This window comes from Nothobranchius furzeri, chromosome 16, assembly GCF_043380555.1.
Source record: "Nothobranchius furzeri strain GRZ-AD chromosome 16, NfurGRZ-RIMD1, whole genome shotgun sequence".
Taxonomy (NCBI): domain Eukaryota; kingdom Metazoa; phylum Chordata; class Actinopteri; order Cyprinodontiformes; family Nothobranchiidae; genus Nothobranchius; species Nothobranchius furzeri.
This window is the reverse complement of record NC_091756.1, coordinates 56761341-56777654: the sequence shown is the minus strand read 5'-3', so window position 1 is coordinate 56777654 and position 16314 is coordinate 56761341. Positions and strand designations below refer to the sequence as shown.

The 16314-nt window shown below is 39.4% G+C and overlaps 1 protein-coding gene across 4 annotated transcripts in view; it reads left to right on the top strand.

Annotated features, from left to right (window-relative positions):
- nlgn1 (neuroligin 1) overlaps nucleotides 1-16314 on the top strand; it is a 520675-nt gene that overhangs the window by 489756 nt on the left and 14605 nt on the right. For all 4 annotated transcript variants that reach the window (XM_054749775.2, XM_054749774.2, XM_054749773.2 and 1 more), the window contains 5 exons: nucleotides 166-432; nucleotides 521-882; nucleotides 2841-3001; nucleotides 10589-10745; nucleotides 12448-12525. In XM_054749775.2, coding sequence (XP_054605750.1) covers nucleotides 166-432; nucleotides 521-882; nucleotides 2841-3001; nucleotides 10589-10745; nucleotides 12448-12525 — 1025 coding nt within the window. The remainder of the gene's footprint in view (nucleotides 1-165; nucleotides 433-520; nucleotides 883-2840; nucleotides 3002-10588; nucleotides 10746-12447; nucleotides 12526-16314) is intronic.

Below are 16314 nucleotides of genomic sequence, written 5' to 3'. Positions count from 1 at the left end.
GTTGTGATGGGGGGGTTGTTATGTTTTATGTTGTGTCTTCTGTTTTAATATAATAATGTTATGTAATTCAATAAACAGACCTTGTTAAATAAAACAAGTCATATGATGTGAATAAACCTGATTTAAAACCTTTTTACTTTAGTTGTTCACTGCTTCTGTCCTCAGGTCTGTTCCAGAGGGCCATTGCCCAGAGTGGCACAGCTCTATCCAGCTGGGCTGTCAGTTTTCAGCCGGCCAAATATGCCCGCATGCTGGCCCGTAAGGTAGGCTGTAACCTGGAGGACACCGTGGATCTTGTGGTGTGCCTACAGAGAAAACATTACAAGGAGCTTGTGGACCAGGACATCCAGCCAGCACGCTACCACATTGCCTTTGGTCCAGTTATTGATGGAGACGTTATACCTGATGATCCCCAGATACTAATGGAACAAGGTATACATTTACTTAACCTGAAAGCCAGCCACTTCAAACAACATCCTTCCTTTGACTTTGTCATTTATGATATATTTTTATTTTACAGGTGAATTTCTCAACTACGATATAATGTTAGGAGTGAACCAGGGTGAGGGTCTGAAGTTTGTGGAGCTTATTGTGGATAATGACAATGGAGTCCAAGCCAATGACTTTGACTATGCCGTGTCCAGCTTTGTTGATGATCTTTATGGTTACCCAGAGGGTAAAGACATTCTCCGGGAGACTATTAAATTTATGTATACAGACTGGGCTGACAGACACAACCCAGAGACCCGCCGGAAGACACTACTGGCCCTCTTCACTGATCACCAGTGGGTGGCGCCTGCTGTTGCCACAGCTGACCTACACTCTAGTTTTGGGTCACCAACCTACTTCTATGCCTTCTACCACCACTGTCAGACAGAACAGGTGAGTCACACCTGTTGATATAATAACCCTTGTTAAAATAACTTAAAACCCTTCCTTAGTGTCAGCGCAGTCCTATACGCAGCTCAAAAACCATTCGCTGCCTCTACCCACTCTGGAGCGTAACACCACGATCTGCAGCTTCAGGAGTAACGAGCCCATCATTGGTCCCTTCTCACACCATGCCCATTCCCTGTTGCCCTCTGATAAATGTTTCTGGTCAGTCAGATAACACACCACCAGACTGACCAAAAGCTTCCTTGGTTATTCACACACACACAGACACACCGACACACACACACACACACACACACACACACACACACACACACACACACATGTAATCAAAATGCACACACTTTAAATGGACCACTTTTATCATGTATGCCTTTGTGTTTAATTGTTTTAGTCTTTTTTTAATTACTGTTTTAATCAAGGTGCAAGGTGGCTCAGCATCGTTAGTTTTGTCGTGCTTTCGGGTATAAGATGATTAAAGGTTCTATTCTATTACGTTACATTCTGTTTCATCACATTGTTGCTATTTTCCACTGGCTTTCTTAAGCTTTCCAAAAAGAGCGCACCATTAACAAAGACTGATTTGTTTAGCGAGTACAACAAGGAACAATAAGTGAGAATTCTACAGTGAAATAATCACAAAACAGTCAAATGTCTCAATCATGGTGGATGGAAAGTTTTATTGAAATAGATTTCCTTCTCAAATGGATGGGGGGGATTGTCATTTATTTCTACCTTTTAAAACATCAGAAGAGGGGCATAGTCTTTGCTTACAACCAGCATTTCCACCATGCTTTCTGGTTTCAGAGTTGACCATATTTGAGTCAGCCGGGTCGCCGAGTCTGTGCTGGCTAACATTGCCGCAGCAGCATTTGTAATTCAACACCTTGTCAGCAAAAATACCAGCGTTTTTGGAAAGAATGTTGGACAGTGAAGCAGGCCAGAAGTAATTTCTTAGTCAGCTCTAAAAATAGCTCAAGCTACTTTTTTCTAATCCCAACAACTTGATATTACAGTGAAATGTATTTATCTACTCATCAACGTCCTGTGTATGACTCATCTTTGCTCATCATCTAGAATTTTCTGGCACTGATCTTGAACATGCAACAGTGGCTCAGAGTAGACTCGTTAGTTTTGATACAAGGACTGCAGTACCCAATTTACACCACTGGGTGTCATTTTTACTTCATGCACCTTTAAATGAAGTACACATCATGCACACATCATGTGCATGTGAAGTTGTGTGTTGATTTAAATTAAACCTGGCCTCATCCATTGATTCTGCTGATTTAATTGCAAATACCGACATTTGTCTTCAAATACAACACAACAAGCCAGAGTTGACTAAATACACTTGTTACACACGATGAAGAACCTTATGTACTTCTGTGGTTCTACGTGACACAACAAGACACAGTATTAACAAGACTTATCGATACATGTAATATAGTGATTAATTGATTTGACCGTCTGTCTCTGCAACACCATAAATGTGAATGAAACATTTTTCATGTGATGTTAATCTAGTCTGCAGGTCTCAAAGCTTTTTTTTGGTTAATATCATAACATTTAGTCTATTTTTTTGTTTGTTTGTTTATGTTTACATTCCTGCTGCTTAAAACCGTGTAAATATGTATTTTTTTAAAGGCCCCAGTATTTATTTCCATTAATACCTATTTTGTCTATTCTGCCCATAATCTAAATACAGCAGTGAAAATGTTTACTTTTACTTTATTATTAAAAACGTTTTTTTTTCTCATCACCATTTTTTTTTTATTATTTTATCAAATAATGCATCTATGTGGTTATGAAACAATATCTTTTCTTTTTTTTGTGTGCAGCTTTTCAGATTTCTTTCAATAGGAAAAACGATGCCCATACAGTTCCGCATCACTCACGTAAATATAATCATATAAATGAGATTTTCTTTATCTGCTGTTCATTAGGTCCCACCGTGGGCAGATGCTGCACATGGAGATGAAATCCCTTATGTGTTTGGGCTGCCGATGATTGGACCAACAGAGTTGTTTCCATGCAACTTCTCGAAGAACGATGTGATGCTCAGTGCTGTTGTCATGACCTACTGGACAAATTTTGCCAAAACAGGGTAAGAAGGAACAGTCATCCCTTCACATGAGTACATGCACATGCATCTACCTTTTTTTGACAAGGATCCTTTTCCAATGCACATGTGTGGATAGTTTTGGTACTGTATAACAAAAAGCTGCAAGTGAGGCTTTAGGATGTGAAAAATCGAAATCAGCTACATATTATTCTGTAAGGCATTCCTCCAGCCACGGCATCAAGACTATTAACATGTATCATGATTAGATCCAGGAATGGAACCCAGAAGTTCAAGCAGAAACAAAGTCAGTCGCCCCCTAGTGGGAAAGCCCAGCGCGTTGCATTTACTGAGTTTGTAATTCATTTAAAAAATAAACATTGACAGGATAGACATAAATGTGATGAACTTTCCCCAAACACAATGTTTGAGCTTTTGTAGTGGCCCTAGTTCCACGATTACGTATGAGTGGACTGCTTCGGAAACGAGCTTCCAATGCATGCACACAATGTTTGCTGCATTGTTTGGAGCAAATGTGTGAAAAATATATTTGAAATATGTTGATTTTTATATTTACATATAGAGCAAACTTAACTAATCATTACACCTCTCCATTGTGTCACATGCATTTGGATTTAGATGTATAATATTTGAACATGTGCATGGAGCGACTGGTAGCAACAACAGTTAAAAATGAAAAAAAAATCAGTATAAAATAGTTTTTCAGAGGGGGAATATTTATACAAATAAAATCAATCAGCGATACATTTCATTGGCTCTTTTTTCGGATGTGGATTACACATGTGCTGAGGAGGAGTTGGCAGAGAACTCCCTAGCCTGGCAGGCCGTTCAATTCAATTCAATTCAATTGTATTTATATAGCGCCAAATCACGACAAGAGTCGTCTAAAGGCACTTCACATAATAAGCATGTCCAATTCAGGTCAGTTCATTAAGCCAAACAGAAATAATGTTTCCTATGTAAGGAACCCAGCAAATTGCATCAAGTCACTGACTAGTGTCAGTGACTATACAGCAATCCTCATACTAAGCAAGCATAAAGCGACAGTGGAGAGGAAAACTCCTTTTTAACAGGAAGACACCTCCAGAGAATCCTGGCTCAGTATAAGCAGCCATCCTCCACGATTTACTGGGGATCGAGAAGACAGAGCAGGCACACACACACACACAACAAAGTAATGTGTCTATAGTTATATTGTGATTTCTTAGTAAATATTCTATTTGGTGAGAGATAAACTTTATTGTATTTATCTTAGTGGATCTATAATTAAACGGGTAAACTAGCAGTAGCACATCCAACGTCAAGGAAAGCAAAAATTTATTATCAGGAGAGGGAGAATGTTTAAGTGGTTAGCAGCAGTGTGCTTGACGATGGCCCCCTGCATGAGGCCTTCACAGCTCAGCAGAACATAATTGTAGCTTCTTCTGAGGAGAAAAACACTTGAAAGAAAGAGAGAAAATAAAGTTACAGCTGAAATTGCAGAAAATAATACAGTTAAAGAGCAGATTGTAGAAGAAAGTAGTAGAGTGTGAAAAGTGGTCAGTGTATCCTCCAGCAGTCTAAGCCTATAGCAGCATAACTACAGAGATAACTCTGGATAATCTATCCTATTAAGATGGAGGCATGTTGGAGGCAGGGCAAGGGAGAGTCGTCTTTACCGACTGTACACTCCACCTCCCTGTACTTCCCCACTTGTCCAGATTTAGGCTAACATCAGATTTTAACCATAGGCCCTATCAAATAAAAATGTTTTAAGCCTAGTCTTAAAAGTAGACAAGGTGTCTGCCTCACAGACTAAAGCTGGGAGCTGGTTCCACAGGAGAGGAGCCTGATAACTAAAAGATCTGCCTCCCATCCTAATTTTAGATATTTTGGGAACCACCAGTAAACCTGCAGTCTGAGAGCGAAGTGCTCGGTTAGGAACGTATGGAACAATCAGATCACTGATGTATGATGGAGCTTGATTATTAAGAGCTTTATATGTGAGAAGAAGGATCTTAAAATTTATTCTGAATTTAACAGGTAGCCAATGTAGGGAAGCTAAGACAGGAGACATATGATCTCTGTTTTTAATTCTCATCAGAACTCTAGCTGCAGCATTTTGGACAAGCTGAAGACTTTTAACTACATTCTGTGGACTTCCTGAGAGTAATGAATTACAGTAATCCAGTCTTGATGTAATAAATGCATGAACTAGTTTTTCAGCATCACTCCTGGAAAGGATGCTTCTAATCTTAGCAATATTCCAAAGGTGGAAAAAGGAAATCCTACAAACCTGTTTAACCTGGGATTTGATTAACAAGTCCTGGTCAAAGATAACACCAAGGTTCCTTACTTTGTTCTCGGAGATTAATGTAATGCCATTCAGGTCAGGTGATTGACTAAACAATTTCCTTTTCTGGATTTCAGGTCCAAAGATGAGAACTTCCGTCTTGTCTTGATTTAAAAGCAAAAAGTTTAGAGTCATCCAATGTTTTATGTCCTCAAGACAAGCCTGTAATCTACCCAACCGATTAGGTTCATCAGGGTTAATGGATAAATATAACTGAGTATCGTCAGCATAACAGTGGAAGTTTATCCCATGCTGTCTAATGATTTTACCAATTGGGAGCATATACATAGTAAAAAGAATTGGTCCAAGCACTGAACCCTGTGGTACTCCACAAGTAACCCTGGAGTATGGAGATGATTTGTCATGTACATTTACAAAAGGAAATCTGTCAGACAGGTAGGATTTAAACCAGCCTAACGCTGTTCCTTTGATCCCTACAACATGTTCAAGTCTTTCTAAAAGAACATTGTGATCAACTGTGTCAAAGGCAGCACTGACATCTAACAAGACTAGAACAGACACAAGATTCTTATCTGAGGCCATGAGAATATCATTTGTAACTTTCACTAACACAGTTTCAGTGCTATGATACTCTCTAAAACCAGACTGAAATTCCTCAAACAGATCATTAGTGTTTAAATGCTCACATACTTGGATGGCCACTATTTTCTCCAAGACTTTGGATAAAAATGGAAGGTTAGATGTTGGTTTATAATTCATTGGGTCATCTGGATCCAGAGAAGGCTTCTTAAGTGAAGGTTTGATTACAGCAACCTTAAAATCCTGTGGTACATATCCATTTACTAAGGATAGATTGATTGTATCTAGAATGGGGGCAGTAACCAAAGGAAATGCTTCTTTAAATAATTTGGTTGAGATTGGATCCAAAATGCAAGTTGAAGGTTTAGATGAAGCTAATATTTTTGATAAATCTGAAAGCTCAACTGGATCAAAATGGTTCAAGCACAGATGAGGTTCTACAGGCACCTCTGATGCTGTCTCGCTTACTGAGGAAGAAGAAATCGCATTAGGGAGGATGCTAAAGATTTTGTTTCTAATAGAATTAATTTTACTTGTAAAAAATCCGATGAAGTCATTGCTGCTGAGGGCTAAGGGAATAGATGCAGGGTATCTACAGGTTTAAGGGAGCCAAATTTAAGACTTTTTAAGACCTTTGTTAAGGCCACTTTGACCAAATTTAAGCTTTTTTTTTAAATTAAATTTAAGCTATAATTTCCAGCTATTGCCTAGAACCGGTGCTAACCACGTCGCGAACGTGGGATTAACCATCCAGTTACCATTAAACTTGCACCTCCCCGTGACACAAGCTCCCACTAGCTTAACCAGCTAATGTGCTCATCTAAAAATAACCCCTTTTCACGACCAACTGAATGTGTATGGTTCCGCTTATGCAAATATCATACACAAAAAATGCTGAACACTAGAAATTCATGAAAATTTTATAGAAATAAAAGAATCTTGTTTATTGGATCTTTGGTAATTTAAGACCTTTGGAAACTATTTAAGGATTATTTGTCATTTTAAAGAATTTTTAAGGCCTTAAATTTGGAAAAGCAAATTTAAGACTTTTTAAGGACCCGTGGATACCCTGTAGATGGCTCACAGCTATGATTCTGTGTAAGTTTAGCAACTGTACTGAAAAGTAATTTAGGATTATGCTTATTCTCCTCAATTAATGCTGAGAAATAAGCACTTCTAGTTTGTCTAAGCTTATTTTTATAAAGCACAAGACTACTTTTCCAGGATAGGTATGCCTCCTCATGGTGCATATAGCGCCATGTTCTCTCCAATTTCCTAGTTTTGTTTTAAGGCTCGTAAATGAGAATTAAACCAGGGAGCCAACTTCCTGTCCCTAATTACCTTCTTTTTTAAAGGGGCAACATCATCTAATGCCACACGTAAAGAGGAATTAACATGATGAACTAAAGCATTTGTGAGGGGCTAGAACTGAAAATATTGGACTCTGTTACATGTGTCTGAGATACTGAGGACAGTAAAGATGGAACAGTTGATTTAAAAGATGCAACTGCATTGTCAGATAGAGACCGACTATAGTGAAATTTACTTTCATGTCTCGAGAACTCGGTTATAAAACACTCAAAGGTTATCAGAAAGTGGTCCGAGAGGACTGGATTATGTGGAAAGATCATTATTTCCTCACACTCTATGCCATAAGTCAGCACTAGGTCTAATGTATGATGGCAGGAGTGGGTGGAGCTATTTATTATTTGAGTAAAACCAATTGAGTCTAAGATATTACTAAAGTCTACATTGAGGCTATCATTTTCAATGTCCACACGAATATTAAAATCCCCCACTACAATGACCTTATCAGTACTGAGCACCAAATCAGATAAAAAATCAGAGATCTGATCCAAAAACTCAGAGTAAGGGCCTGGTGGACGATATAAAACTACAAACAAGAGTGGTTTTACAGTTTTGCAATCTGGATTAGGAAAACTAAGAATAAGATGTTCGAACAAACTGTAGCTATTAATTGGTAAGGGACTGATTAATAAATCCGAATGAAAAATGGTTGCTACTCCTCCTCCTCGCCCTGTACTTCGAGCAATATGATGATTTAAATAATTTGAAGGAGTCGACTTGTTTAAGCTAACATAGTCCTCTTGCTGCAGCCAGGATTCTGTGAGAGAGAGCAACGTGATCTGATTATCACAAATCAAGTCATTAACTAACAAAGTCTTAGAAAAAAAATGGATCTAATGTTCAACAACCCACATTAAATTTTTCTAGTTTTCTGCTCAGTTGAATTTGTTCTAATATTTATGAGATTTCCATGATTTGCTGTATTAAGCCTGATATTTAATCTGTGTGATTTTGGCCGTGGGCAGGACACTGTTTCTATGGGGTAGTGGGTGGGTAACAGTACAGAAGTTGCAGAGGGGTGTGTTAAACTGCGACTCTGCTTCCTGGTCTGGACCCTGGGTTGTCATGGAGGACTAATAAAACTGGCCATGTTCCTAGAAAGAAGAGCTGCTCCATCCAAAGAGGGATGGATGCCGTCTCTCCGCATCAGACCAAGTTTAGCCCAAAAAGTTTTCCAATTATCAATGTAGCCCACGTTGTTTTCAGGACACCACCTAGACAACCAGCAGTTGAAGGACAGCATGCGGCTAAACATGTTGTCTACATATGTGACTACATAATCTGATGGTTGTCTTTCAAACTGATCAAAGTTGATGCCAAAGCTGTTTCAAACATGTTATTGCCATCTTTGTTGTTTTGCCACCTCGCTGGGCAGGTTCTAATCCACCAATCCGACAGAGCGCTGTGATTGGCAAAACACAAAACTGCTCAGGCCAAAGGTAGACCTGCTGAGGCTATGATGGAGCATGGCTAGACCGATCTGCAGAGCAAAATCATTTTTCTTCTGCCACTGTCTGAGTTTCTAGGCTAGGAACTTCCAACCCACAGCCTTTACAACAAGTTTCATTATGAAATCATACAAATGCTAGCATTAACATTAGCATGCTTTGCTGACTCATTTTGAAATGCAAGATCTGTTTCTAATGACATAGTGAACAACACCTGTATGCAAGTAGGTGGATTCACTAAATTTGGAATAAGTGATGTTTCAAACACAGCCATGGTCTAGTTGTTGTATACGTTGATATCAACAGTAGGACCGACAAAACTTCCTTCCAACTTAACAGAAAGAATCTTCAACATACCAACTGTTGACCTCAGAAGACTCACAACAGTAATTACACAGTAATACCGCCACTGCAATGTAGACGACTCGATAAATTCCCCACTCTTTCACAAAGCATATATATATAATATATACACCTGCATGATAAATTATATCACAAAAGATGTCTGTAGTTCTGCAGTTGAAGCTTTGGCTTAAGTGTCATTCATACTACATGCAATTATCATTAGAAGACAATGAACAGTCAATAATTTGATTGTAATTTTATTTCCTCAATATTATTTGATGGCTGGTAGGAGCATGAATTGCACTACTGGGTTTTATAGACTCTACAGCATAATTGATATTCTTTTCTCATACCCTTTACATATCTTCAAATGCATTATTAATCAATAGTCACAGGCTGCAATGGGACACTCTTTATGAGACAGAATTAAAAGTCTTGTTCTGCCTCTGCTTCATGTTGCCTTCCAGCATATATAGTCATTTTGGTAATTGTTTTGCTGAGGCATAATAGGGGGACATTGGCTCTTTCTGTGCCCTGCCCAGTAACCCTGAGGGGAGCAGAAAGGCACTAATGATCTACATATATAACCCCAAATTGACGTGGAAGGCTGGGTACCTGGGAGATTTATGCCACCCATTTGAATGGTTAAGCGTGTTCTTGATGAGGTTTGGCTGTCTCCATATGCCTCTCTCAGACAATGGGGCGCTCGGCACATCTGAATGGACCTAGCTGGCTCTGTTCTTCTCAGATTAAGTGGAAGCAAGTCTATAGTGCTGTAGAACCATGAGTGCAGTTTAGAAGCTCATCTGTTTGTTATAGAGGAAGCTTTTATATGGGATTCTAACCAGCATTTACACCGACTCTTAACCCTTTGGTTTTTTTTTATTTAACATCTAACAAATGCATATATAGAGTGTGTATAAATACACATTTCTTACTTTTAAACTACAAAAGAACAGACTGAACCATGGCTGAAATGGCTCTCCAGTACTCTTAGGCTGGAAGCATGGATAGTGTACGTCTAAATTTATCCTCTTTAAAAGACAACATCAGAATCCATCCAGCGGCATACAATGCTGTCCTTTGGATTTGAATGAAACATCAAACAGAAAATATTGAGCTAAATTAAGATGTTTTATTCCCCGTGTAATACTTTAGAAACAAAGATTTAATAACGATAATACATATTTTGACCTTTTTGGGGAGTTTATCAACAAGGATCTCTCAGACACCATTGATTAACATTTTTGGAAGCCTGACTACTTCATTCCTTTATTTTCATAATGATACTCATTAGCCTGGGGCAAATGCTACACTTGGGTCAAAATACTAAACTATGTTGTCTCAAAGGGTCCGTTAAACTTTTACTTTAGTTTTAGTTCTTTACATGACACTTAACTCTGTGTGGACTGAAATGATCAATATTAATCCTTATCCAGGTGAGGACTGGACCTGTTCTGCATCTTTTACGTTTATATAGATGTGTGTTGTGTTGTTTCATTTTTTTAAGAGAAGCATTATGCTTAATTTATATATCAAAGTATTTTCATCTGATTCTGCTTTGCTCTTTCTTCACAGGGACCCAAACCAACCTGTCCCCCAGGACACCAAATTCATCCACACAAAGCCAAATCGTTTTGAGGAGGTAGCTTGGACACGCTACAATCAGAAAGACCAGCTTTACCTTCACATTGGCCTGAAACCTAGAGTCAAGGAGCATTATCGAGCCAACAAGGTACGACATGTCCCTGTTTTGATCCAGAACTTGTTTTTGTCAACAGCAGGCAGGCCAAGTAGAGTTTTGATGGGCTGGCTAACTTACATTGAAGTTCAATTTGTCTGGGAATGTCTCCTTTGTTGACTCGTGTGTCTGACCCCTGCCCAGATCTGGACAGAACAGCAAGTCAACTAGGACCTGGTTTAGATATTGCACTAGAAAAAAACATGATTGGTGTGACAAAATGAAATGTTTGTTTATTAGATTCACAAATGTACAATTTTCATCAGTACAATGTTCTCTGCTGTTGGAGGTGGTGGTTGAAGGGACAGATGGTGCCTGTGCTCTGTCAGTGCGCCTCAGGGCAGCTGAGGCTATATTGTAGCTCATCATCATGAGTGTGTGAATGTGCGTGTGAATGGATAAATGATACACTGTAGTGCAGTGGTTCCAAACCTTTTTCCCAAGGGACCCCGTTTTTTACCAGTAAAATTTTTGACGACCCCCTCCCATTCTCTCTTCCAGTACAAACAGTATTAAGAAATGATCAAATTGTTCAAGCACATTTTAATATGCTTTGATTCAATAGATAACAGTAATAGTAGGCTCCAGTACAGAACAAAGTCATTAACAAAACCGAACAGAGCATAATGTGCTTGACAGTTTGTATTACTTTTCTGAACACATTGTTTCTTGTAAACACTGATAAATCAATCATTCCTTTCAATAAACGTTTGACACATAAAAAATACACCGAGCAAAATGTACTTAAACGTGTATATTACTGTTTATACTAGATTATTTACTGTAAACGCTGTGATTAATCAACCAGTCCTATCTTTAATGAACTTTTGACACTTGAAAATAAAACAGTGAGCTGAGCAAAATGTTCTTAAAAGTGTTACTTTTTCTGTACTAATTATTTCCTGTCTTAATATCAGTAAAGTTTTCACTCATGAAAGAAAATGTGAGCACAATGTAGGCTATAAACAAGTAATAAATGAAGTCTTAACCCCTTAAAGTGGAGAGGTCCTGGCGACCCACTGAGAGGCTTTGGCGCCCCCTTGTGGGGGTCGGGACCCCCAGGTTAGGAACCACTGCTGTAGTGTAAAGCGCTTTGGAGTCCTCTGATTTTGAAAGGCATTGTGCGGGTTATTTATCATTTAAAACATTTCAATTTGTACAGCAATGCTGATTTTAACATAACCAGCGTGACCAAGCTGACAGTTGGAGCAAAGATGAGATTCGTGATTATACGTCATCATTACAGCAAAGAGCTAAATTCTATTTAAAAATCTAGATGGAAACAGCTGTAGCTTAGTTTAGTTTTCTTCTTTTTTGGACCATAATGCAAGGTAGATTTTATAATCAAAATCTGAAATTTTCATCAGCATCTATGATTATGTTTCTTACAGAATACAAAAAAAATATTTTTGGCAGAAAGATAAATCATTCATTCATTCTATAAATGCTAACCCTTTCAAAATTACAATACAGTTTATTTGATTAGGTTCTTTATACATCTACCAAAAATAGAGTTATTAAAAGCTGCATTTATGTAAAGACTTGTTGTACAAGTCCCTGTCTTTGTATGATGCGTGTGCTCAGATTCCACTTTATTTTCCAGGTGCCTTTTCTGAATAGAAGCTGCTGAAGGGCCACCACACTTACCCACTGATATTTAGCATTTGTTCATTTGTCATTGTATGTTCTCCTTTAGGTCAACTTGTGGTTGGAGTTGGTTCCTCACCTACATAGCCTCAATGAAGTCACTCAGCCCATCCCTACTACTACCAAGGTTAGTATTAAAGGGGACATATTGTGGAAATCTCACTGTTTTGCATCCTTTGTACTGCCGTGTGGGTTGTGTGGATCTTTACTGCCTCTAGAAACCAAACATTTATTTATTTATGTATTTATTTGTTTAAAATCTGAGCGTATATTTTCTGTCAGATCTTGGTGTCAGGAATCATTTGGTTCTATAAGCAGTTTGAGATTGTCCCATATTAGGATGTCAGAAAAGAAAAAGAAGAACCAATCTGTCATAGCTCCTCTCAAGACAAAATCACAAGGTGCTTAGAAAAGGGACAATAAGCATAGAACCACCCTTCACCTATCTATGTTAAGGATGCTTCCACTCTGGATGTGGAGGAGCAACATCTCTACTTTGAGTTCCTTCCACATTGCTGGTTTTCACTCATGTGACCCTGCAGTCACGCAAAACACAAATGCGAAACAGGAAGTGTTTTGCTCCACTATAAAAAACACAGCGTGATGGATGAAAGTAAGTAAGTAAATAAGTAAAAGTGTATTTATAGAGCGCCTTTCACAGATATAAATCACAAAGCGCTGTACAACATGATAAAGATCAGGGCAAATACCTCTAACCAATAAAAACATCAGAAAAAACAATAGCAGTGATAAAATAGAAAATAAAATCATGACTATAAACAAAGTGAAGGTGTGAACCCGAACAAAGCCATCTTTTTGAAACATTTAGGGAGGGAACGCCTGGATGAAAAGGTGAGTTTTTAGATGATTTTTAAAGACCTCTACAGTGTTAGAGAGACGGAGATTTGAAGGTAGACTGTTCCAAAGTCTGGGTGCAATAGTCTGAAAGGCCCTGTCCCCTTTGGTTTTCAGTCTGGTTCGAGGAACAGCCAGGAGGTTTTCAGATGTGGATCTAAGGTTCCGAGAGGTGGAGTGTGGGGATAAAAGCTCAGATAGGTAGCTTGGAGCCTGGTTGTTAAGAGCTCTATAGGTCAGGACTAAAACTTTAAACTGTATTCTATATTCTACCGGGAGCCAGTGGAGGGACTGTAAAACTGGAGTGATGTGAGCTCGTCTGCTGGATTTGGTTAGGAGTCTGGCTGCTGCATTTTGGATGGCTTGAAGGCGTGAGAGGGAGGTTTTGCTGAGACCAGTAAAAAGAGCGTTACAGTAGTCTAAGCATGATGACAGAAAGGCATGGATGATTTTTTCCAGATCTGCAGTAGAAACCAGTTTAGTGAGTTAGGGTTAGGCTTTTTGAGCTGACTTTTCTTACACTGTAGGATTTACCCAGCGCCAAAGCGATCAACACGATAAACTAAGTCGTGCTGCAAACTTCGTATTACACTGCAAACCAAATGAAAGCCTTTTACGAGCCTGAAAGCCCACAACTATTTTATTTCAAGCTGGTCAACCGTTTAGTGATCCGGAGAAGCTGTTAAGGCTATTGCTAATTAAGGTTGGGCGACAGGACGAATGATCGACCACCGGCGATGGGCTGAGCCGTTACGGTTGTTTTTTACAGGAGGCGATTTGTTTGTTTATTTATTTATTTGTTTGTTATTATCGAATATTTTACGTTACGCACAGAGAGCATCGCGAAGGTAACAATCAAGAAGTAGCGCTCGTCGTTATTCAGCACCTGCTTTGAGTGTGTCAGCAGCGCACGGATCCATCAGAACATTATTTAAACAGCCATGAGTCTGTCTGAGGCACAAGTCTAGATGCTCATTACCTCTTCAGCAAGATCCCTAGAGACATTTGATTACACACACTCTGCAGGTGACCAGTTCAGGTTTACGCGGCGCAAAAGCAATGTGCGTTCGAGCCGCAGCAGGTGACATGTTCCTAATTTAAGTGAAATTGTTTAAATGAATTGTTCATGTTACTGGGTCATTCTGATCAGCTTGGTTGGACAAAATATTAATTAAAATGAATGGAAATTTAACAAATGTTTATTCATAATTTAAAAAATGAAAGTGCCAGGGATAAATGGATCATGTGACCTCTGGCAGCGAGCTGCCTCCTCAGAGTGCGTCCAAACGCAGCAGTGATTCATTCGAACCCCAGAAGTTTTTGTTCAGAAAGAAACATTTTGCTTAAATAAAGTACCACAACAGTGGACACCACAGGGAAACAAAGACGAGGCTTCTTTTTAACATTTTAACCGTGCTGGGCCGTTCATACGTCACTCTACCAAACTACAAATGCAAAATTAAACAAAAGGAAAAATATGAGTTTCTCTTCCAGCAAACAAATGTGCTGCAGTTGTCAAAAGCCGGGCGTACACTGGGCGACTTTTTCACTCGCAGCGTTCAGCTTCAGCTCAAACTGTACGACTTCCTCGCAGAGCAGATCTCACGAGTCATGTGCTCACACTGTACGTCCCAGTTCTCGGATGCGACCTGACTGCTCACACTGTACATCTGGTAGCAACACGTCGGCCCTAAAAATATGCTAAAAATAGCAGTTTTTACTCAACACGTCAGACTTTTTTGTCTTGTCTTGCCTGTTGTCCTTCGGGAGTGCTGCAGGAGGACACACAGGGATTTATGGGGGTTGGATGAGGAAAACTAAATAAAGAAAGTAAATCTGTGTTTTGTGATCAGTTTAATTTGACATGAACACGACAAACACGCTTTTTTTGACAATCTTTGTGAGTAAAAAAAAACGTGTAGAAACAAAAACGAACAGCGTGTGTTATTAGGGAAATAGCGGGGAGCGGCGTTGATGCAGGATTGTGCGCGCATGCGCCGTGAGCGGTTCTGATACATTTTGGGTCGCAGCTGCTCGCAGCGCCGCTTCAACAGTGCGATACCCTCACGAGGGACGAGCGAAATTTTAAACACTCCAGAAGTCCGTGCGACCTCACGACTGCTGATCGGCAGCTGGTCACGTGGTGTTAATCGCCTCTCGTAACCCCCTGTACACTACACGACCGCTCGGCGCAAAACTCGCCCCGATGTCGTGGATTCTCGCACGAGTGGAAAATCGCTCAAAAAAGTGAAAAAGTCGCACAGTGTACACCCGGCTTAAACAAATCGGTTTGGGGCTTCTTCTGTGTTAAATCAGTCCGTGCGTCATGACGTCACATGCACGAATAAATCATCCATTGTCTGTTTTTGGACTGACGACTGGTGGTGGGAAAAATTATACAAATCGCCCCACCCTATTGCTAATGCTATCAGTATGTGCCATGATCTACTTGAAACTAACATTTTATGCCTTTTTAAATCCAAATTTCTGGTACATTTGTTTGATTTTAATAAGGTTTATACTGGAAGCTAACTGCTAAAAACATTTGCACTCTGAAGCTAGTTGCGGTGAGGACAAAAGAAAACAGTAGCAAACTGTTTACCTGCTGTTTTTAAGGCTGTGTTTCTAAGTAACCGTTTATTAAAATGCCGTTAAACATTTAGTAAATCTTACCTGTTAGAAAGTTATCGCTGCAAACTCTAGCATTGTCCATTTCAGCTCCTCTTGATTTTGACCGGAGATTACTGATCTACTTATGCCGTCTTTTAAAATATATGTCCTATACGTGGTGCACTACATTCAGGACTTGAAAATAACATTTGTCTTTGTCCCGATTGGAGTGATTGTAAAAACCGTAGACCAAACAGAATTTGAGTAAAGAGTAAATAGGGTTCTGGATAACACTGGCTTCTTCCAAACCCCCATCTGCATTTTGTGATGTGATTGCAACGTCATGTGAAACCCAGCAATAGCTGAGCTCCTCAGCTCATAACAGCCAATCAGGGGATGGGTGGGCGTGACCACAAACACCTTGTTTTCCTTCATGTGACAGAGCCCTGAC